At 38.4% G+C, this 23038-nt stretch overlaps 4 protein-coding genes across 6 annotated transcripts; 2 read left to right on the plus strand and 2 right to left on the minus strand.

Annotated features, from left to right (window-relative positions):
• The first annotated feature begins 3574 nt into the window (after window positions 1–3574).
• On the plus strand, window positions 3575–4690 carry LOC103703340 (AT-hook motif nuclear-localized protein 16). The gene has a single exon (XM_089930836.1). The coding sequence runs from the start codon at window positions 3773–3775 to the stop codon at window positions 4577–4579; it is 807 nt and encodes a 268-aa protein (XP_089786962.1). The 5' UTR covers window positions 3575–3772; the 3' UTR covers window positions 4580–4690.
• Window positions 4691–5931: 1241 nt separating this feature from the next.
• LOC103703341 (chlorophyll a-b binding protein 40, chloroplastic-like) lies at window positions 5932–7040 on the minus strand. Its single transcript, XM_008786165.6, has one exon. The coding sequence runs from the start codon at window positions 6944–6946 to the stop codon at window positions 6146–6148; it is 801 nt and encodes a 266-aa protein (XP_008784387.2). The 5' UTR covers window positions 6947–7040; the 3' UTR covers window positions 5932–6145.
• A 1803-nt stretch (window positions 7041–8843) lies between these two features.
• Window positions 8844–13100, minus strand: MSRB1 (methionine sulfoxide reductase B 1). Of its 2 annotated transcripts, none has more exons than XM_008786166.5 (5): window positions 12837–13100; window positions 9735–9846; window positions 9491–9556; window positions 9147–9344; window positions 8844–9063 (listed from the first exon to the last, which is right to left on the minus strand). In XM_008786166.5, the coding sequence occupies exons 1-5, from the start codon at window positions 13030–13032 to the stop codon at window positions 9036–9038; spliced, it is 600 nt and encodes a 199-aa protein (XP_008784388.3). In that variant the 5' UTR covers window positions 13033–13100; the 3' UTR covers window positions 8844–9035. The 2 variants fall into 2 exon arrangements, with proteins under 2 accessions (XP_008784388.3, XP_008784389.3); XM_008786167.5 differs by having other exon boundaries at window positions 9735–9840; window positions 12837–12967.
• A 2894-nt stretch (window positions 13101–15994) lies between these two features.
• On the plus strand, window positions 15995–21288 carry LOC103703343 (uncharacterized). Of its 2 annotated transcripts, XM_039129009.3 has the most exons (7): window positions 15995–16140; window positions 16230–16374; window positions 18237–18449; window positions 18526–18702; window positions 18792–19016; window positions 19133–19261; window positions 20798–21288. In XM_039129009.3, the coding sequence occupies exons 2-7, from the start codon at window positions 16315–16317 to the stop codon at window positions 21029–21031; spliced, it is 1038 nt and encodes a 345-aa protein (XP_038984937.3). In that variant the 5' UTR covers window positions 15995–16140; window positions 16230–16314; the 3' UTR covers window positions 21032–21288. The 2 variants fall into 2 exon arrangements, with proteins under 2 accessions (XP_038984937.3, XP_088578302.2); XM_088722176.2 differs by lacking the exon at window positions 15995–16140 and having other exon boundaries at window positions 16184–16374.
• Window positions 21289–23038: the final 1750 nt, after the last annotated feature.

Below are 23038 nucleotides of genomic sequence, written 5' to 3' on the forward strand. Positions count from 1 at the left end.
TTTTCATATGGAAAATTTCATATCATGATATTTTATTACATAACATATCATATATTAATCATACATTTCAGCATTTCTCTAAGCATATGACATTACTATCTCATAGTAAATTAATAATCATACATCATACATAATTATTTGATTGAACCAATTAAGGATGGCTCTGATACCACTTGAAGGATTTTAGCATGTTATAATGCGCAGCGGAAGTTAGGAATTTTAAAAATTTCTTGATAAAGTTCCTTAACATAAAACCCTTATAAGCCAAGATCACCTTAATGAAAGCAATCAAATAATATAATATAAATGCAGAAATAGAAGAATACCTCTAACGCTAATCCAATATGCAGAATTTCCACTAGGTGCCCAAGTGTTCACCCTCCAACGTTGATCCACACGAAAACTTGATTTAAGTCTTAAGCTCCAAAGACTTTGATCCTTAATGCAGAATTCTTAAAGAACTCTAATGGCTTGCTTTCCTTTCTTTCTATTTTTCTTTAACCTTCTAAAATCACTTCTAATCCTTTTGTCCTAAAGAAGACCACCTTGTCTTGGCTTAGGACACACTAGAAGCAATGCTAGAAAGAAAGAAACTAATGTAAGAAAGAAAGAAGAGAGGAGTGGGGTGGAGTTGGAATGATGAAACCCATGGAGTGCTAGCCTATTTATAATAGGTGTAGGGATGCATCTCCAAGGGATGCATCCCATCCACACATCCTTTCATGAAAGGACATCATCTAAGGGCCATATCAAATAAGAGGAGGTGCAGATCAAGTGAAGAGGTGTATCAAATGATATGTCCTTTCATGTGGTGCCATATTTTGACCAAGTCAACATCACATGCTAATCACATGTCCCTCACGCCTCACCTCTTGATCTTTCATGATGATGATCCAAGGGCTCCAATGCAAGGCGCCATTCACTTGACCCATTATGTCTTCATCCAATGGTGGGATTAAGATCCAATGGTCAATTATGGTAGCCATCCTCTAACCCAATCCAATTGGGTTAAACCAACTCTCCATTATGTCTTCATCCAACGGTAGATCAAGATCTAACGGTCTAGATTGAATGATTTATTAAATCTAATCCAATTAGACTCAAACCAAGCCAATTAGGTGCCAACTCTTGGCTAACCCATATTAGAATATGATCTAATCAAATTAGATCAATTAAGAATCCGATTCGAATCCAATTCGAATCAGATTCGAATCCAATTCGAATTAGGAGCTAAGGTTTGCAACACCTGCTAGGATGTTTATCTTGCAAACATGATCTAATCCAATTAGACCCTTGATAAGTTTTCTTGTGTGTGACCCATTGGGTTCCATACTTAGCCAGCAATAGGTGTGAGTGCGAGTTGACCCAACTTGATTAGAACTCTTCTAATCGATTTAAGTCCAAACTGCGCGAACCCGAACTTAACAATTAGAATCCTTTCTAATTGGTGATCGAATTAACTCTTTAATTTGATCAAACCTATAAAACAAGATTGACGTCTAGCAACGTGTCATGTCTACCCGGAAAATATGGAATTTGGTGGAAATACCAAAAATACCCTTCAGTGGCAAGTTACCATGCAATTCAATCCTTTAATCAAACTGCATCCCAAATATGCATATGAGTATGAATATATGTCAAACTCAATTTCATATTCATATTTTTCTCAATCTTTTAATGATAATTCAAATAATGAAACATTAGAAACTCTTTCTAATTTTCATTCTACTTTGATCAAAGGTTTCCTGAATTATCATATGATTAGAATAAATAGGATGCTATCTTCTCTTACTAGAAGTGATTAATTCCTTGTTGACCTACTCATAATCTTCGTACACAATTCACCATATCCAGAAGACCTCGTACATAACTTATTGTCATGAATGAGTGTAAACCAAAATATGGGTTCATGTGCACAAGATACCATGGTGATCTCAGGTCATAGGATCAGTTGCACAACTCCCACTAAGAGAATCATCTTTTGACATGTAAGTAAGACTTCATAAGATTTCTCTTTGTAGGTCAATTCAGTGAACTCATTCCTCTAATGAGCACCCACATCTTTGTATTAGTGTCTCCACACAAATGATTGTGAGATCAATCATCCTCTGCATCGAGCATACATAAGACATGCCAGTCTTTCCGGTAATCATTGATCCCCGACTCAATGTACCAATGACTGGGAATATTTAAGATTAGGATTTTAGGATCTTAAGTCTCACTAGTATGATCTCATCATAGTCTTAAAACCATTGCCCTAAACTAAGGAGTTTATCATAAATATAATCAACAGCATATGATAAAACATAACGCCTTTATTCATATTTAAATGTCATGTACATGATTTGGACAAATCAAAAGAAAAAACCTTTCGCAATACATATTGCGATTGGCTTGTAGGGCATCTACTCTTTCATATTTTGCATTCATTAGTATTGTCTTCGCATTATTTGGTGCAGGACGATTGACCGAAAATGACTTCACACTTGCTACCAAGATCAATGGTCTCAATTATTACAAGGAAAGCACTGCCTAGTTCGGTAAGCCGTGTAAAATTTTTAAAACTTGTTACAACTGCGTGTATGTTTTGCCATTGGTTTTGGAATCAACTTCTTACAGTGCAAAACCAATGTGAACCAATCAATAGATCCTGGATATAAGATCACATAGTTTACTGGTGATGTCAATTGTTAGGTTCATCTTTGGTTTAACCAAGTGCATGTATGGGTAAAATTTTCCAAGTGTCACCTAGTGTGTATGAAAACATTATATTAGCATATGCTTTAGAATTGTGATGCTACTTGAGAAGCATTCTTGATGCATAAAATTTGCTTTTATGATGCCAAAATTTCATAATTTTGTCGATTATAACATCCTCCAAGTAAACTGGTTTAGGCTTGGGTCGTTGAAATTCACAATTTGCCAGCAGTAGAGCAGTTTGCGAAGGAAACGAGGACTCGACTCCCAAGGATATGCATACAAGATTATCTCTTAGATATTCTTCGCATAAATGCATACAAGTTATCTTAAATTTTGTAGAAGAAATTCTGAGGGATATGCACATTGGTTCTTAAATCCTAGATATCAGATGGGCGAGCCCATTACATATCCCTTTCATTCAATTTGGTATGATATTTCTGGTGCCGGCAATCTGAAGGGGAATTGTTAGTTTTTGTTGCATGGAAATGGACGAGTTGAATGGAAAATATCTGCTAATCTAGATATGCCCCATGCGCCTGTTTTTTGTTTCATCGCATTGGATATTTAACAACAGATGGACTCGATCGATTACGTAGTTTAATTGTCAGGGTAAATTTTAAATTCGTACATGACAGAAGGTTGATGGGGTATATGCATCTGCAAGTACATGTTCATGAAGGGGATGCTTGGATGCCCAAAGATCTTCATGGCGTACTCAATTTATTTATTTGAACTCGGTGGTTAATTGTCACCAACCCAATCTCATGTCATATCCATGATAATGAATTCCACAACCATAGGGTTCAACAGCAGCTATATTAATAGATTCCCGGTCTAATTTTTCAAAGAACATGCAGTTAACTATTGGAGAAGCTAATTAACATGAGGGCTGGGTCAGTTGAAAGTTAGGCAGCTACGAAATTTACTCTAATATAATGACAAGGTCTGTCCTACCGCTTACCAATAAATCCTAAACATCCTTTTCTTTTTTTTCCTTTAAAAAAGAAGTCTCTCCACGCTTGGTATCTCCTATTTATAATCCCCTGCATCGTCCTGTTTCTAAGACGAAGTAATGGCCGGTGCAAATCAAGTAGCTCCTACTACTACTTGTCCCAGTACTCACACTACCGCTTACAAGACCCTGAACAGAGGCAGTCACCGCGAGATGGAGTGCCCGGACCCCAAGTCAGCCCTGGTTCCAAGCCTCCCCACCACCCAAGTGCCTGTCGGCAAGTCAAGGCAGCCAGTCCGGCGGCCTCGCGGCCGGCCGGCTGGCTCGAAGAATAAGCCAAAGCCGCCGATCATTATTACTAGGGAGATACCGACCGCGCTCCGAGCCCATGCAATGGAGGTAGCCCCAGGGTGCGACATCTCCGAGTGCATCGCCGGCTTCGCGCGGAGGAGGCGGCGCGGGGTGTGCGTGCTTGGCGGGAGCGGGTGCGTGACCAACGTCGCGCTCCGCCAGCCTGCTGCTACCTCCGGCCCGCCGGGCGCCTTCTTGACGTTCCACGGGCGGTTCGAGATCCTGTCGCTGCTGGGGTGCTTCTTCCCGCCCCCGGTGCCGCCGGCTGCGGCGGCCGGCCTGACGGTCTACTTGGCGGGACCACAGGGGCAGGTGGTGGGCGGGGGAGTGGCGGGAGCTCTGATCGCGGCCGGGCCGGTGGTGGTGATGGCGGCGTCTTTCGCGACCGCCACCTTCGACCGGCTGCCGCTTTCGGAAGATGAAGATAAGGCTGCCTGCGATCAGTATCAACGCCATCGCCGGGAGCATGTTGAGATGGCCAACTTGTACGGCGTGCCGACGGGAGTGGTGGCCTCTGCTAGCGTGGCGACGGAGGCTTATGCATGGGGACCAGGGCGCCAACTCGCGAAGAGTTAACGTGACCAGGAATTTAAATTAAGCAAATAGTTCCTTAATTTGATCCATGTCTCGGAATCTTACAGACCTTTTCATAGACGTGTTTGGCGATGCGCAAACGCGAAAAAAAGAAGCTGCTGATGATTACAATTAAATGATACTTAGTAATTATTTCTTCGCTTGGAATTTGAAACCTCATGCTGTCATGCCGGTCTAACGATGGCTTGAAATTTGAAACCGGGGATTGGCATGCTGACTTTGATTTAAGAGTACAAGCATAAAATTTTGGGCTGTATCATTGTCCAACTAAAGCTGTTTATGGACTGGACTTGGATAAAAAAATATCAAATTTAATATAGACTTGAACCAAAATCTGACTAAGAATAGAGTTTAGGCTTACGTCTAACCAATCAACAACGCTATAGTTATACCATTATCACAATAGAGTTGAGGCTTGAGTTCTTATGATTAGATTATAACTACTAGTCAAAATGGTTGGAAGAAGTTGATGGTCACGGTCATGATTAGATAGTAATAAGTGATTATTTTTAGATAATGCATATTAAAAGAACCCAACAAATTAGGCACAAATTGATCAAGTTCCTTATCAAAAGCAGAAATTGTTGAAGCCATGCAGCATGAACACCAATAGAAACTTGAGAATGAAAGATTTTGTCAAAGGCTCACGGCAAATTTCCACATCTCGGAACTTAATAGCTGTCCTACATTTGACTACCGTTTTATATTTAGGTAACATGCTGCAAAAATTTACATTTAATCTCCGTGCATAATTAAGTCTATATCTTGGATAGAGTTAGGCTTGTTTCTATCTACAATTATCCCTTCTTTGTATACATTCATAAATAATTTTTGAATTAAACATAAAATGATCATCAAAACCTCAAACAATAAAAAATCCCCAACATCTTTTTTGTTTCTTTTCTTTTTCACCAAAGAAAATTTTCATTTTCTTCACTGTTTTTTGCATTAAATAAAGATAAATATAAAATGACCAGCCAACAATCTAGGAGTTCGGTCTCAATTATCCTATGCTTGCCATAGCCATTTTTTGGAGTCAAACCTAAGTTTTGTTTTTGGAGATCTGGTCTTTTGATATGCATGCTTGGCGCAATGGTAAGTTACATTTCTCCATTATGATATAGAGATCATAGATTCGAACTACGAATACAGCCTCTCCGTAATAAAGCTGTAATACACGCCCACCATTAGAATGGCACATTGTTCTCTACTTTGTTATTTCATAAAATTATAATATTTGGAAACTCGTGGCGCTAGTTGTGTTACCGTTAGGATTGTTCTTGATGCAACTTGACCGAAGTCATCCAATGGGAAGCGGGACCAAACACAACACATCCCAACTGATAGTTTGGGCTGATTTCAGCAAATCGATATTCAACTTACACGGTTTTGTTGAGGACGGATGAATGCTTGGACAACTTGAACCATGATTAAACGTCAACAGTGGAAGGCAAATATCGCTATTGCCCGAGATTAATGGACATTAATTACCAACAATCTTAAAGGCAGAAGAAACTCCTTAGGAGGAACTGGGCAGTAAACTCTAGCTCACTTGCCGGGGACAAAGTTGGTGGCGTAGGCCCAAGCGTTGTTGTTGACGGGATCAGCCAAGTGGTCGGCCAAGTTCTCCAACGGACCCTTGCCGGTGACGATGGCCTGCACGAAGAAACCGAACATCGAGAACATGGCCAGCCTGCCGTTCTTGATCTCCTTCACCTTGAGCTCTGCAAAGGCCTCGGGGTCGTCGGCCAGGCCGAGAGGGTCGAAGCTACCCCCAGGGTACAGAGGGTCGGTCACCTCGCCGAGCGGCCCGCCGGCAATCCGGTAGCCCTCCACGGCGCCCATCAGGATAACTTGGCAGGCCCAGATGGCCAGAATGCTCTGGGCGTGGATCAGGCTGGGGTTGCCCAGGTAGTCCAGACCGCCCTCACTGAAGATCTGGGCACCGGCCTTGAACCAGACGGCCTCGCCGAACTTGACGCCATTGCGAGCAAGAAGCTCCGGGAAGACGCAGCCGAGGGCGCCAAGCATGGCCCACCGGCAGTGGATGACCTCGAGCTCACGGTTCTTGGCGAAGGTCTCGGGGTCGGCGGAGAGGCCGGCCGTGTCCCACCCGTAGTCGCCGGGGAATTCGCCGGTGAGGTAGGACGGGGGCTCGCCGGAGAAGGGACCTAAGTACTTGACGCGGTCGGGGCCGTACCAGGGGCTGCCGGAGGCGACGGGCTTGGGCCTGGAGAAGGTCTTGCGCATGGTGATCCTGCCTTCGCCAAGTATCTCGGAGGCCGAGGGAGCGAGCTTCACAGCCTTGCCGGCGAGTGAGGGGGAGGAGAGGGCCATGGTGGCAGCCATGGTTGGATAGAGAAAGGGAGGCTCGTGTAGTTAGTTATCGGTAGGAGGAGGAGAAGGTGCAAGAGAAGATTTCTGAGAGAGAAGGGGAGGATGGCCGGGGATATTAATAAAAGAGGAAGGCGGTGGAGAGGGAGGGAAAGAGGTAGCAGTCCTTATCCAGGGAAATCTTTGCCTTTCTTTTCATTGGTTGATGGGTTTTGAGGTTTAGATTTGGTCGAACAGTTGGCGCATTATGAGCCACCACCTCGGTGAGATATTAACCAAGTTCATGAGTGGTGGTCTGAGTGTTTCCATTTTGTCTAGATTCTTGAGAGGCATTTTTTCCGTATCGAATTATCATTAGAAAATCTGGAATTGGATAACGTGGTCGTATGTAAGCCAATAAGAAAGATGGATACAACGCCTTAGAGAGCGGAAATCTTCCAGAGTTTATCGATATCTAGTTTGCATGACTGAAAGAGTATTGCCTCCTTACCCCACAAAAAGGAAAAAAAATGAAGAAGAAATAAACTACCTATCATTCACCAAATGAAAAAGAAGGAACACCGCCTAAACTCTCTTATCGAACACATGCATAAGAGTGCAAACGTCGGATATAAGATTTGACGCACCGAATTAAACATTAAGGCCTTTAATTAGCTTGGAATGGGAAGGAAGGAGAAATGATTTGAGGAAGCTGAAGCAAAAAGAGTTTATATGATAACATCTGATTATCAGTAATTCTCTAACTTTTAGGACCTCATTATAATCCATTTCTTATCAACATACTTAGTGGTTTCTCGACTCTTTAATTACTTGATGATGTTCGCTGATAAATGAATGAGATAACATATATGGAGCAACTTTTTAAGAAAATGAGGAATTCACGATCAACTTAATTTGTTCTGCATCTTCAAAACAGAATATCTTTTTTTTGTTGAATTATTTGATGCATGTGAAAGGAATATTTTCTTTGAATTTTAAGGCTCAAAACTTAAAGGATGCAACATTCTTTCTCCTCTTAAAAGGTGTATTAAACTAAACTTTTGTAGATGCATGTATGAATATACACACATATACAGCTGCCTTGGTCTCTAAGATCTTACGTGTGGCTTGGCCATACTGGCGTAAATGAGGCTTGACTTAATGGTCTTAAGGTCATTATAGGCCAGCTGGTTTTCATCACTTGTCAGGAAGACAAAATCAATACTGGACAGTCGAACCTGTATCTCCATTTACTGGTTATATGTTGGCTGTACCTCTGCCTGTATTGTTTTGCAGTTGAAGCATTGTTTCATTGAACTTATTCTTTATGTTTATACTATAAAGAGCCAGGTCAAGTTATGTTTATCCTATAAAGAGTCAGTAATAATGTGATCGCTGTTATCAGGTTTTCATGACTATAAACTCAGTCTTAATCATCGTAGAGTTCAATGACGGACTTAGGATCTTGATATCCCCAAGGGCATCCTAAAAGCTCAAGAGTCTTCAGATGTTTAAAATATTGTGGCTGGGCTACACGCACTGACATTTTGCTACTTTCTCAAAGCAGGCAAGAGCCTGCAATGCAAGAGCAAAGATGCACACACATGACAAAGTTCTCATCTTTTCTGAGATTCTACTCTGAAATCCCAAGAACTAGAAAGCCCTGTATCTGCCTGGGGAGAACCAGAAAATTCTCGTCCTTCCACCCTCAGGCTCCATCTCCTACCACCATAATGATTACTGGTTCAGATACAAGTTCTCATGAACTACCACCAGAGTGACATCTCTCCGCAAATTTTATTTTCATTGGCTCCAAGCCTTTCTTTTCTCGATGAATGCCATGCAAATGCGCTGGATGGTGTTCAGAATTTCAAAACTCCACCAGCCTACACACAGCTTTCCCACCTTAGAAGTACTTATACAAGAAACAAGATAGAGAATAAACATCACATACATTATATATCCACAGTTAACCTTTTGTTTTAGCTATTCTGAAAAGCATTAAGAATCGTCCATTGAACGATTCAGAACAGATCTGATTAGTACAGAACCTAGAATTCCTTGAGAAAATGATGTAACTACAGTGCTCAAACACAACTCCTTAAATTCATCTTGAGCATGTCAGCTACTGTGGCTTCAGTTTTAGGGATGCACTGCAGATAGGACAAAAAATATGCATGTAAGTTCAACCCCACTCAGTTATTTCAAAGATTCACAACAAAAGGGGAAATCTTACCTATTGATACAATATCGTTTTCCTGTAGGTGGTGGCCCATCGTCAAAGACATGACCAAGATGTGCATCACAAACTGCACAGATGACCTCAGTTCGGGGCATGAAAATGATTGACATGTCTAGCTTGGATTTCACATTGTTTCCAATTGGTTCATAGTAGGATGGCCAACCAGTTCCACTGTCAAATTTAGTGCGCGATCTGAAAATAGAGAAGGCTAAATAAGAATACAGATTTATTTCTTCAAATCGTCATGAGTAAGCAAAACCCCAAATACTGGATTTTTAAGTCTGCAAAATAGAATATAAAGCATCTTCCCCGCTATAAAGTTTACAAGCGAAACTTACTCGAATAGAGGTGTGTCACAACATACACAATGGTATGTCCCAGGGGTCTTGGTGTTCCAATATTCCCTGATTGTCAAACATAGCAGAGTAAGCACCAGAATATCACAGAATTGGACTACAAATCTATTCAAAAGCTAAATTATGCTGCCAACCAGAAAACAGTAAACATGAGCTGTTAACATAAAAAAAGTAGGTTTATAAAAAAGACCGCATTGGGAAAGCATTAGAACATAAGGGACCATACCCAGTAAAAGCCCTCTCAGTACCCTTTTGTCGAGTTATGTAATATTGTTCCTGTGTAAGACGCTTCTTCCACTCCTCATCACTCAAGGAGGCATAATTAACTTGACCTGGCTCTTTATGAAATAAACATAAAGAATAAGTTCAAAGAAACAATGTTTCAACTGCAAAACAATACTGACAGAGGTACAACCAACATATAACTAGTAAATGTAGATGCAAGTTCGACTGTCTAGTATTGATTTTATCTTCATGACAAATGATGAAAACCAGCTGGCCTATAATGACCTTAAGACCATCAAGTCAAGCCTCATTTACGCCGGTACGGCCAAGCCACACGTAAGATCTAAGATACCAAGGCAGGACTGGCCTCTGCAACTTGATCAAGGTGATGATGAGTCTTTGAACTAATTCTTTTAGCCATGCATGAGGAGGATGGGCATACCTTGACTAATTTAAGGCTGGTCAAGGCTACACATTCTCCAACCAAAGCTTAGAACTTTTCTAGCTTGAATAAATTCTTTTAAATGTTTACAAAAGATATCATTTCTCTCTTTGGTAAATGCAAAAGATATCACTTCAACTGTAAAGTAGTGAGCAAGCTGCTTTGTTAAGGCACACATCTTACAGTATGAGAATTTTTTTTCTTTTTCAAAAAAGTACAAAACAAAAAGATCATAATTAGATATTCTATTACATTTGAAGTGTAAGTTTTAGAAGCTATGAGAAATAAGCTGAAAGTTTTTTTTTTATTTGCTGATTGTTTAATTAGACAAAATATATTTCTCCAAGAAAAAAGACAGGATATAGGATAAAACAATTGCATACAAGGGATCAAGACATATCAAGAAGCTCGGAAAAGCTTACATTAGCAAAGACTTTTAATGAAAATAACCAACTATTGCCTATAGAATAACAAGAATGAAGCAATCAATCAAAGGAGCACGTGGATAATCTTTTAAGCCGCTATCACCAAAGCAATTAGAATGAAAGAACTTAATATCTAGCGACTAATGACTATATAAAGCAGAAAGAATGCTCCCACTAGAGTGTTGAATTTCCTGTGGTAGAAACATATAAAATGATTAAGGGGTCATCAGCCAACCACATTTTCTCAAATGCATCTATGGTGGGACCACCTCCATAATTGCATTGGGAAAGGGTAAAAGTCTTAAATTATGATGTTATTTAGAGAGGACACAGAAAATAAATGAAGCAGTTGCAACTTGTTATTCCAAATAGCTTCAGTAGAAGGGAGTTATCAGACCATCAAGATTGGTAGATTTATTTCTCTCACAGGGTACATATTTTGTAGTTGGCCTATATTTCCAAAAAGTCAGATGACCTATTTCGTAAATGGTAGAACTGTTGTTACAGGACTACATAGGGATGAATCAGGAAAGCATATCATGGGTTTTGGAAGATGTCAAAAAATCAGGGATTCAATTAACAGGGCTTCAGGATTTTGTACCAGGACTTCAGCTACCATACAGTGCAAGGCAGTCAGGATCCAGGTAGAATCAGATAAAATAGCATTTATTTGGGTAATCACTACAAATTTCCACAAAATCCAGTTTTAATCTAGTATATGGATCGTTGACGTGGTGGTTCGAAGGTCCATAATATGGAAAATAATAGTAAGAAACTAGAAAATAATTGATTGATGGTTGTCCAGGCAGCAGTTCTGCTGAAGTTAGATCTGAAATCAACTAAAATCAAACATCTGCCTCCCTAATATGTCAGATACTATTTCTGTATGAGGTTTGGTTATAAGAGTAGTTTACATATGGTTGACCTGTTGTTTAATTTCATGATCAATAGCCAAGGCTGCTCTCTTTTATTGCTTCAATGCAAATAAAACTTTAAGCAAATATAAAAATGCAAAAAGGCTAAATGAAAATTTTCCTAGAAGACTTATGAGAATCCATTATCTTGATCAAAATTCCAAAGTGCCCCAATCATCTTGGCAGTGGAACTCTATTAAAACCTCACTCAACACTCCATCAAAGAAGGCATTTACCATTACTAAATACTACATAAGAGGGTACATTTTGGAAATTCGAGTTGAAGCAACATCTTTGTCGAACATAGGTCAAACTATCTCCAGAGAAATATTGCACTTAATCCATTAAAAAAAAACTATTGTACTGATATTTTTTTAGAAATTATATATTTTTGGTGTACAATACATGATAAATGAAGTAGTTGTGATTCAATCCCTTTGTTTCGCCTCCACCAATGTTCAGTGCCACAGAAAATCATTAATGGATCTAATTGTCTTACATTAAATATTTTTTGTAACCAAGTCCAATAGAAGTAGCCAATCCCATAAATTCAAGTTGTTAGGCAATCAAACGAAAAGCAAAGGTCTTCTAAAGTGGAAGCTTCAACCATCGGAACAAGAGTTCGAAGGGATCAATTAAATGCCAATCAGGCTCAAAAGCATCGAAAAGATTCATGAGAAAAACAAGACAGGTAAGATAGAAAAGCATCATATTTTTTTAACCTAATTTGCAATACAGTGCATGTATAAAGATAATTGAAGCAAATAACAAGCATATCTCATCTGCCTGATTTGATATTTGAACAAGAAACATAAAGATAATTAAGAGTACATGCCACTGCTTGAGATGAATCCAATATTGAGAATGGCAGTGTGAGGACCTATGTGAGCATATGTTTAGTCCCACATCAATTATTTGCCGAGGAGCTTAGGTATTTATACAGAACTAAGGAACCTAAAAAATATCTTTCGGCTAGTCTTTTTTGGGTAAGATACTGGGTTGTTGCAAATGGTATCGAACTCGGCCGATAGCTTATGTGGACTAGAGAAGTCCTAATTCTTAGATACAAGTTACAAGACCTGATAGCATAACAAACATACATATATATAACCCTTTTTTCCATCTTTTTTTTTTTTGGCCCTCCCTTATTTTTGTCAGACCGATCCAGTTCAAAATTTACCAGTAAAAGTTACAAGAATTAACAAAAGGAAACCAACAGACCGCTATAGACGCATCGCATAAGTGTTACTGGTAAACCAAATGGAGAGAATTAGTTAAAAGAAAAGGAACAAGGAAAGGAGGGTGTGTTGGTGAGCGGTGACCTTGAACTTGATCCGGCCTCTGAGAGGAGGGCGAGGAGCCCATAGCACGGACGGGGGATCGCTTCCACCTCCAGGAGTTCCCTCCGCTTTTCTTGTTCGTCTTCAGAGCTCGAGAGGTGAAGAGGAGAGAAAGGGGTTGGGAGCGCAACCTCCCTGCAGGCGATGAAAGAAGAGCGGCACGCGTGGGCGTGGCCATTTCTTGCTCTAATTTTTCCTGTGACTCGCGACCAGGAGCCGAGCGCCCGGGCCATCTCAAGACACGGGTTGGCACATGGCACTGGAGTTTTATGCGTGGTTTCAGACGCGTCCGCGTGGGTTGGCCTCGTGGATCGTGATCAGAATCCATCCGGTCGCTCCGTGGCGAGAGGCGCGCCCACGAGGCCACAGGGCATGTGACGGTCAGCTTCTACAATCGCCTGGAACTCTAGAGTCTAGACGCTGATGCGTGAGATGCAGGCTATTCCAGTGTCATACCGTCTCGGTGCAAAAAAACCAGCTGAACGTAAATCCAATCCAAATCGATCTTTACAGCTTGATTTATATTAATTTGTTAAAATTTAATTTGATTTTGATTCGAACAAGTTTTGAACCAAAAAAATTCATCTCAATTTTATTTGAATTTTTAGCAAACCATTTCGACCAAATCTAATCCAACCTAACTCATGTATATATCTCTATATATAAATTTTAATATTTTTATTTTTTATATTATTTATTTATAAAATAAGATGTATATATTTAGATTTAGTCTAACCTGTATAGTCTATTGAAAATTAACTATATTTAAAATCAAATTTTTATATTTAGACTTAGCCCGACCCATTTAGCTTGAATATCAATCTAATAAACTAAACTGAACCAAACCGAATCAAATTTTTCGGGTCGGTTGTAAGTGGTTTTGATAGATGATCGATTCGGTTCTGATTTTAGTTTTAGAAAATCAGTTTAAATCAGTTTATCTTTATGTTTAGCTTCAAACTGACATGATCCAATCTATGCACACCACTAGAACCTACACAGAAGTGAACCTGACCTATAGTTGAAGACTTGGCATTTATCTTAGTTCTTAGCATCTGATTTTAAGTTGTACAATTGCTTAATGCAAGCACTCAATTCTTTAGAAAAGCATACAACCATCCTCTTAAGAAGAAAAAATTCACCAAGTTTTAGTTTAGATAGAATCACTAGGATTGCAAGCAAGGTTGGATTGATGATCCATATCCCAAACTTAATCCATATTTTAATCATGTCACAATTTTAACCCCAATTTAATCTGATTTGCTTCTGATTGGATCTAATCATGTTATAATATTAATTTTATCAATCTATCAGATTTTTCGGGTCAAATTTTATCATCACAATTAAGTAAATCAAAATAAGCATATATAAATTGATTATGCAATTATGTCATAAATCCATTTTGTAACAAAATAATAATAAGCAGCATATAAATATTATCAAAAATATATTTTACATAAGATTTGATTGATAACCATGTATAATTATGATTAGCAACATAAATTATTAATAGGGAAGAAGACTAATTTATTATACTCAATAAGGATTTTGAAATATATGGTATACTAGTTTTGAATCAACTCAAGTTCAAACTGAGAATTTAAAGTTCCAAAAATCCAATCCATACTTAGAATTGGTCATGTTTCGGAATCCAAGCCTAATTCGTATAATTTTGGTAAGGGTTGGACCAAATTAATTTCGAATCGGTTCCAAACTGGAAATGGATCAACCTAATCCACATGTTGTCCTACGCACCATCTTTTGCCACTTGGGGGTTTCAATTTCAGTTGAAGTCGTTATCAAGAGTTTTGGTCTTCTTTAACCCCTTGAAAAATTAAAAAAAAATTAAAAAAAAATCTTAGAAAACAACCTCATCATATAGTGCACAACCAATCACCTAACGAGTACATAGGATTCTCTACTCAACCTCCACAGCTTAGCAAATTAAAGGGTGCGTCGATCTGGAAGGAGCATAAGGACAGAGTGCGTTGAGAGAAAAAAAAATGTTGAAGATATTAAATATGAAAAAACTATCCCCTTATCTGTCCTTCCCTACGTTCAAACGGACTACATCTCCTTTTTTTTTTTTTTGAGGTGTCAAATAGACTCGCCACCTCAAACTAGCTAACCCTAGTCCAACAGTGTTTCTATCTCCAAACCCATAACCTAATATTAAGTGGGGGCATTTCAACCTTTCCCATCTCAAGCTAGATCTGGACTGCTAGTTGGAGTGGTTCGGATCAAAATAACTAGGTTAAGCTGAATCGCATAGGTGATTTATGATTAGAGAAAGATTTTGAAATATTTTCTAAAAAATATTAGTAGCAGTGAAATGGTTGGAATTTTGATTAGATGCACCCGTATGTGTGGTCAAATGAAACATACAGGTATTTCAAGCGAACCACATGCGTAAATTTACTTTTCTATGGAAGGTTAGGTTGGAGTAAATTAGAGTTGTATTCTAATTAGGTTTAAGCCCCATCATAATTCAATCTTACTTGGAGTTAGCTTGGGTTTTTTTTAAATTCAAGCCTAACCCAAATTCATAAAACTACGACCGACCGACATTTTTGTCTTACTTCTACTTCCAAATCCGAACCTTTAACTACAGAGAATTCATATTAGTTAATTGAATTGAGTATCCATTTCCAACCTTGTATATAGCTTTTAGTTGAACAAAATCTTTTAATTACTCATCATAATGCAAGTCTGGATCAAGCAGTATTTTATGGAATGGATTAGTCTCAAGTTATTCTCCAATCGAATCCGGATGCCATTTATCCGTAGGCTCCAATATTTGGAATATAAGCATAGACACCTGACCTTGCCCCCAACCCTAATATCAAGATACAAGATCTAGTCTGGATTATATTGAAACTGATCGATTTATTGTCTCTATAGCTGCATTTTAAATAGGGCTGATCATGATGGTGCCTTAGGCTTAAACTATATTTCTGTTTAATTATGCCTCAAGTTGGATTTATTTAAAATTTGATATTTTTGGGCATATGCCCGACCAAGACCAGCTATAATCTAAAATTTTTTCTGAGCTGGCGTGCGCATAAGCTCATGATGACGACTGGACCGTTTCCGATCTTCCACCGAAGCGGCAAAGCCCCGGCCATCGCGTACTTTGACCTCCTAACTTTAATAAAAAAAATATAATAGAAACACTTTGGACCCCCACAAAGAGCCCTGGAGACATCCCGGTCACTGAAAAATGGTGCCATTGACGCGAGCTGCGGGTGACTGATTTGGGTGCGTCACTGGGGCATCACGTTTTGGGGTATTTTATGGCATTCAGATTAAAATGTTAACGTTTTTTTTTATTTATTCGGGGAGTTGCTGCTGCTGATGAGCACTACCGGTTGGTAGGCATTTTTCCTTTCCCAGCTTGGGAAGTGGGATGTCATTCGACGCCGCTTTATAACAAATTTTGAAGCTTGAAAGAAGAAATTGCATGATCTCGTTCCCCTCCGCCTCGCGATTCAACCTTGTTCGATCTTTATCCACCTTCAAGGTACGCATGTTACCCCTCTTTTTTCTCTCTTTCTTTGTTGTCTTGGACTTCGATTTGGAGCGTTCTTCGTTTTTTCTCTTGTATTCTAAGGAGCGGCCAGTTTGGTTTTGGGCCTTTTGGCTGGAAAAACCTAGTTATGTTAGACCGGTCATGCATGCCCGATCTTTATCTCTCCTCCTTGCGGGATGGCAAAACTAAGACTCTGGTCTAATAAACATAAAAATAATCAAATTATGTTATTGCCTATTCTGTTTTTAAGTTTCCATGAATTTCAATAGAAGACTGTTCGCTTGCATCTTGTGATGTTGATGACTTAAGATTTGGGGTTGAGGTTTGGGGGGGGGGGGGGGGGGGGGAATGGGAGGAATAAATGAAAACATCCTTCCATTTTATCATGCATATGGATGAGAATTGATCTGCTTCATCAACATCTTATCATACTATTTTGTCACTAATTACGGTTTAATTCAACCCAAAAGATCTCTTTTTGTTCAAGAAATTTTCGGTTTGATTCAGCCCCATAATGATGAGTTTTGAACGCTTTGCTTTAGTTGACAGAAGTCAGAAACCAATATAACACGGCCTAATCTATAGCTTCTGATGTATAATGTATTAATAATTATTTTCTATCAAGCAATCCTAATTATTCCTTGTCATTAAGCCATTGGCTAAGAAATTTTATGTGGCAATCATGTCTACGTATACTGTTTAATATGTTCACCAGCTTGGGGTAGAATAAGTTATAATCGCATATGTAAAATTACACTTTAAAAGTGTTTTCAAATTCATTATATTTTATAATTGTGTTTCCTCTTTTTATAAAATTTTCTCTATTTTATTCATAATATATATATATATATATATATATATATATATATATATATATATATATATATAACTTCAAAGATGAAATTCTGAACCTGTATGTCTCTGTCCCAACCTGAACTCTTTGAAATGAAACAGAAGCCCAACTGTTTTAGTCCAATGTTTGCCTGACTTTTGCTTAGAAACTTATAAGCCTTGCAAATCGGGATTTGACATATGAACGCCCTTCTGCCAATCGATATTAGTTTACATTAAGAGACATGAATTTCATTGAGTAGTAGAACAAGGATTACTCCCTTGAAGTGGTTGATATGAATTAAGAAGATTACAAGAAACTAATAAAGCTATGCATTAGAATATCATTTATTTATAATCAATAATCTGACTAGAAATTTTATCAATCTTCATTTAAGTCGTTGAAGAATTAATTCCAACATTTCTAATGCAAGCACTTGATCGATCCAAATTTTAAAATTTCATAAACCTTTTCTCCTTGCAATAAGAATATAACTACCGTTGATGGTGTTGTTTTAATAAGCATAAAATTGGTAAAATAACATATCCCCAATAAGAAATTGTATATTATGATATTGTTCAAACATCAAGTTATAAGTATTACATGTGATAATATATAAGCATGACATCAACTTTAAATTAAGTTTAGACTAAACCTATTCATGGACCATTGTGTCTGATCTAAATTTATTATTCAGTGTCTATATACCATGTTTATAGGTGTTCCTTGTGCCTGTCAAATTCTTATATTTTCTAAACATGTGCTCCACTTAGTTGTTGCTTGCTAGAATTGGAAGTTGGTGCAAGGACGGGTATGATGCTATCATGGCATTCTGCACCAAAAATGTATAGAGAAATTATAGATATAGATAACATCTGCTAATGTTGTCATCCTGCTGCAATCACCTTCTATGCATATTCATGACTCTCTCTCTCTCTCGTTATGTTCCATCTTGCACCTTCTTCATTGGGCGTTTTATTGCTAGAACAGCAAATTGAACTATCATCAGAACATTCTGCAGATGGCTCGATCAGCATTGGATGAAGTTACAGAATCTGGTGCATTCAACCGCACCGCATCAACCTTCCGCAACTTTATTTCAAAAGACAAGTCATCCCGTTTTCCTGCAGAATATGGAAGATATCATCTATACATATCTTATGCATGCCCTTGGGCATCCAGATGCCTTTCAGTTGTGAAGCTCAAAGGGCTTGACAAGGCGATCAGTTACACGGTGACTCTCTTTATGCTTGTGACAGGATTTACTCAATGTTAGTTTATATTAAATGTTTACCTGATGTGTTTGATAGGTAGTCAAACCAATATGGGAAAGAACAAAGGAAAGCGATCAGCATTTTGGATGGGTCTTTCCCATTTCTAGCACTGAAGAATCAGGCGCTGAGCCTGACTCTCTGAATGGAGCTGGAAGTATTAGGGAACTTTACGAGATAGCTAGCTCTAATTATGCTGGAAAATATACTGTTCCTGTGAGTGTGCTATTAATCATTTACCTTCCTGTACTTTATTTTTCAGTTTCTTTTCACCCAAGTGCGATTCTTTTAACACTATGTGGCAGGTTTTATGGGATAAAGAACTCAAAACAATTGTGAGCAATGAGAGTTCGGATATAATCCGCATGTTGAACTCCGAATTTAATGATATAGCAGAGAATGCTGATTTGGACTTGTACCCCTCTCACATGCAAGCAAAGATAGATGAGGTCAACGAATGGGTATATGACATGATAAACAATGGCGTTTATAAATGTGGTTTTGCTATGAAACAAGGTCCTTATGATGAGGTGATTGCATTTATCTATTTCATGAAAGTTTTAATCGAACCCACTTTAAAAGTGTTTGCAAGTATAAACGTTTGTCATCTCAATAGGACTCTATTGCTGCTTTCCATTTCATGTAGGCGGCGGCAAAGTTGTATCAAGCCTTGGACAAATGTGAGGAGATTCTGAGTAAGCAACGCTATATTTGTGGGAATGCATGGACTGAAGCCGATATTCGCCTGTTTGTCACTCTCATAAGGTTTGATGAGGTATGAATCCTGAAAATATTATCCTATCAATTATCATAGACTAAATATTTGTCAAAACATGGGGCTATGCTAGTATGTCGATTTTGTAGCTAGAGAGAAATTCATATCCAAGTAGCACGTAATTTCTGTGGACTAAGAATCTGAATTAGGAAGATTATATGACAAGCTTATTTAGTCAGTCCTGCTGGCTAACCCCCATTACAAAGCATTTTTCGGTTGGTTTGCTTTTGAGGGATCACTCTTGATCACAGTTTAACCAGAACAAATCCCTAGATGAGATGAGCATGTACTTTGCTGATCTAGTTGAATTGTGACATTTGTTGAGTTATCTTGATGTAACTAAATGGACTGCTCAACGCAATGTGTTGGAAGTAGGTGATAACACAAAGTTCGGACCCACGCATGAACAGTTCTCAACTGTAAAGATAATTTGATCAAACGATGTAAAATTAACTTGGATGTGCAATGAAGAATGGGGACAATCAATAGCAAGAAACATGAAATCCAGGAATTTAGAAATTGGGCCAATAGTCAAGTACAATACAAGGCATACATGTGGTATTACTAGCATTAAGGATATCCTGATACATGAGAAATAACTGACAGATACAAGTACAGATTGTAATATGACCAATATGTGTATGTCTTATTCTGATTCCTTGTTCTTTTCTCTTGCTCTGCCTTTTTACATTCACTCGAATAGGAACTTCAGCTTACATTTCCCTCTTACATATGGGATGTTCTAGTCGTTGCATAGACAACATCACAAAATAGCCCGCATCTCATGGACAGAATAATTATCGTTAGGCCCTGGTGGTTTCATGGCTAGCAAGTCCTCTTACAACTCTTAAATATAAAGCATACCTATATTAAACTATTGGCTTGTCTTGTGGCTAGTCTTCTCTATTATTGACTCATAATTCATGATTCAGATAATGTTCCAACTAGTTTGAATTAGGCTCTTGCATCAGGTACCTAATATGCAGAACACTGAAGACATTTTTCTCCCAGGTGTATCTTCTGAGAGCCTCTTCAGCCTTTCTACTACAGCAAGTGAAGTCTTTAGTTAAGACACATAATCTACATACATACATGATATATAACATATACAATTTTTACATTTAACTTCTGCAAACCTGCTTTTCACTTCCATTAGTGTTCTTTCTGCTGATAAAAACTTTCCGGTATATCACCACTCGATCAACTTGACTCAAGATCAATGTAAACTCCAGTCAGATTCTCTAATGTCTTACATTTTTCGTTTTATGGTTCATGAGATGATCTGAATGTTGTTTGTATGAATTGACTGAAACTCGCACAATTCCTCTTCACTACCTTTCAGTTGTTGATATCTGGAATAGAAAAAACAAAATCATTCTGTTAGATGCAACATGCAATACTTGATCTGAGCTATGAACTGTTGTACAATAGATACTTGATTATATCTAGGTAATACCATGGAAAATTTGTAAGAACAATCGAAAACTTCTCTTTGCTAGATTATCTGGTCTTGAGTTTTAAACCATTTGCGTGCAGGTTTATGCTGTTCATTTCAAGTGCAACAAACAGCTCTTGCGTGAATATCCAAATCTGTTCAATTACACCAAAGACATATACCAAATCCCAGGCATGAGCAGCACGGTCAACATGGAACACATAAAGAAGCACTACTATGGAAGCCATCCTACCATAAATACATACGGGATCATCCCATTAGGTCCTAATATTGATTTTTCTTCTCCTCATGATAGAGAAAGATTTGGGGATTAGAATTTCCCAGTTTATTCAAGGCATGTTCACCATGCTGTCAAGACATTCTACTTTGTTTAAAGCAGTGTCCTTGTGGTGCAAAACCAGATCAGAAGGAGGTGAAGTAGACCATTTAAAATTCTGTCATCTTCCCGTGTGCAGGTATATGGATGTAATGTTTGAATAAGCAAATTTTCCTGAAATTACTTGGTCGCATGAACAAATATATTTGTGCTTGGTGAGTATAATTCTAGCAGAAACCTGTACATGTATGTTTATTTTGCATGTTCCTTGAACTATATTTTGTCCTTGTTCAGTTAGACTCTTTTTATTATGTCCCCGCCCCTGAATGGTGGTGTTAGTTTAGTCATGCATTGGAAGGAAGAGTTCTTTTAACTGGCTGAACCAATAGTTGGTTATTTGAACAGCTTAATTTCTCTCAAATTGAGTTGTTTCAGTTGGCAGGACATTGACTACCCCCTCATCATCCCTTTTGTTCTTGTTATTTTGAAAAGTTATGGATTTTGATCCGAGGCATTATGATAATTGGCGCCTAGTTTTTGTGCGGCCTCTTCGAGACCATCGAGCTAACCTGCGGTGCCCCCGATGCCATGTGATCAAGCTGATCTTGTATCAGGAAGGCCATTATCGAATTATGGCCGAGTAGTGTTTGGACCAGCTTAGCTAAGCCAAGTCTAATTCCTTTAGCCTGGTTAAATTAATTTCCTGCTGAACTTGTGCTACTTCCAACAAGGGACACGGTTTCCTCAACCACATGAATGATGATATTTCTGTATGACCTTTTTGCTAAATTTTTTGTTCTCTGCAAAGAAGTGTCAAAAGTGAAGTTATATTAATCTCAAGTTATATAAAACAGTGAAAAATCTTCAACCATCATAGCAACTGTTGCTCCCTTTATCAGCATGGCACGTTCATTTTTGTGCGCATCCCGGGTACGTCGATATATATATATTATTTTTGATAAGAAGGTCGTCGATGTTTCAGGTGTAAAAAGAGATGCTGTAAAAAGATAAAAAGGAGTTCAGGTGGTGCTGAAAAAAGAGAAGAATCTTTCTTTATGCAAAGTAACGAGAAAAGATTAAGATGGATTCTACTTTGGCTAGCAAATTTTGTCAGCTTTTTTCTTTCTCGGAGGATGAAAGAAAAGGGTACCCTATGTAACGTGAAAAATGTTTAGTTCTAGTTAAGGACAATGATTCAGGCCAACCCAGGCATCTCTGGTGTAATCTCCTGCAGTGGACAACAAAGAATGAGGGTGGACTTACAGCTCATGTGATGGGAACACTAGATCGAGAGAAGGAAGCAGGGTGACACACATTATATATGCCTTGTACATTCTAGGAGTGAGGTGTACCCATTGCCGTATTAGTTGATTAAAAAGGTTCTACTTAAATTGAATCAACCATGTTTCCTAGTGTCTGGGTTTTTTTTTTTCATCCTTCCTTATTTGTCTTACATGGTTCCGAGAGTGCTACTTCCGTCTACCAGTCTATTTTCTGCTGCAAGCACCAATTCCTAATGGCAGACCGAGATTGGCGCCATACATATTGGTCTCATGAATGACATGTATGAGGACCATGCAGGTTTGTCTTTAATTTTATATTAGCTATGCACCGAGTAAATCTTGGATACTTATAAAGGGCCAAGGAACTCACGTCTTTTTAGATGAGATTTTGAATTATTACATATGATATTAAAGCAGACTCGACCCATGACCTATGTAGACTAAAAAATATTGTAGTGCAGGCTATTGGGATTGACCACAGGCCGATTGTGATGCTTGTGATTAGATTTGGACCTTTAGACTAGCGAGAACACTAAGAGTTTAAACGAAAAAAGTATGTGAGGACCAGATATGCACCTAAGTAGATCTTGGATACTTATACAAAGCCAAGGAACTTGAGTCATACCTTTCGACTAGTCTTTTTGAATGAGATCCTGTGCTGTTCAATATTAAAATGTGGAGATTTAAGTAGGAAATGGAGTGGTGCAATGAAGTATTTTCTA

This window comes from Phoenix dactylifera, chromosome 5 (assembly GCF_051530095.1).
Source record: "Phoenix dactylifera cultivar Ajwa chromosome 5, Ajwa_hap1_PhDact_Kaust_v1.1, whole genome shotgun sequence".
Taxonomy (NCBI): Eukaryota; Viridiplantae; Streptophyta; class Magnoliopsida; order Arecales; family Arecaceae; genus Phoenix; species Phoenix dactylifera.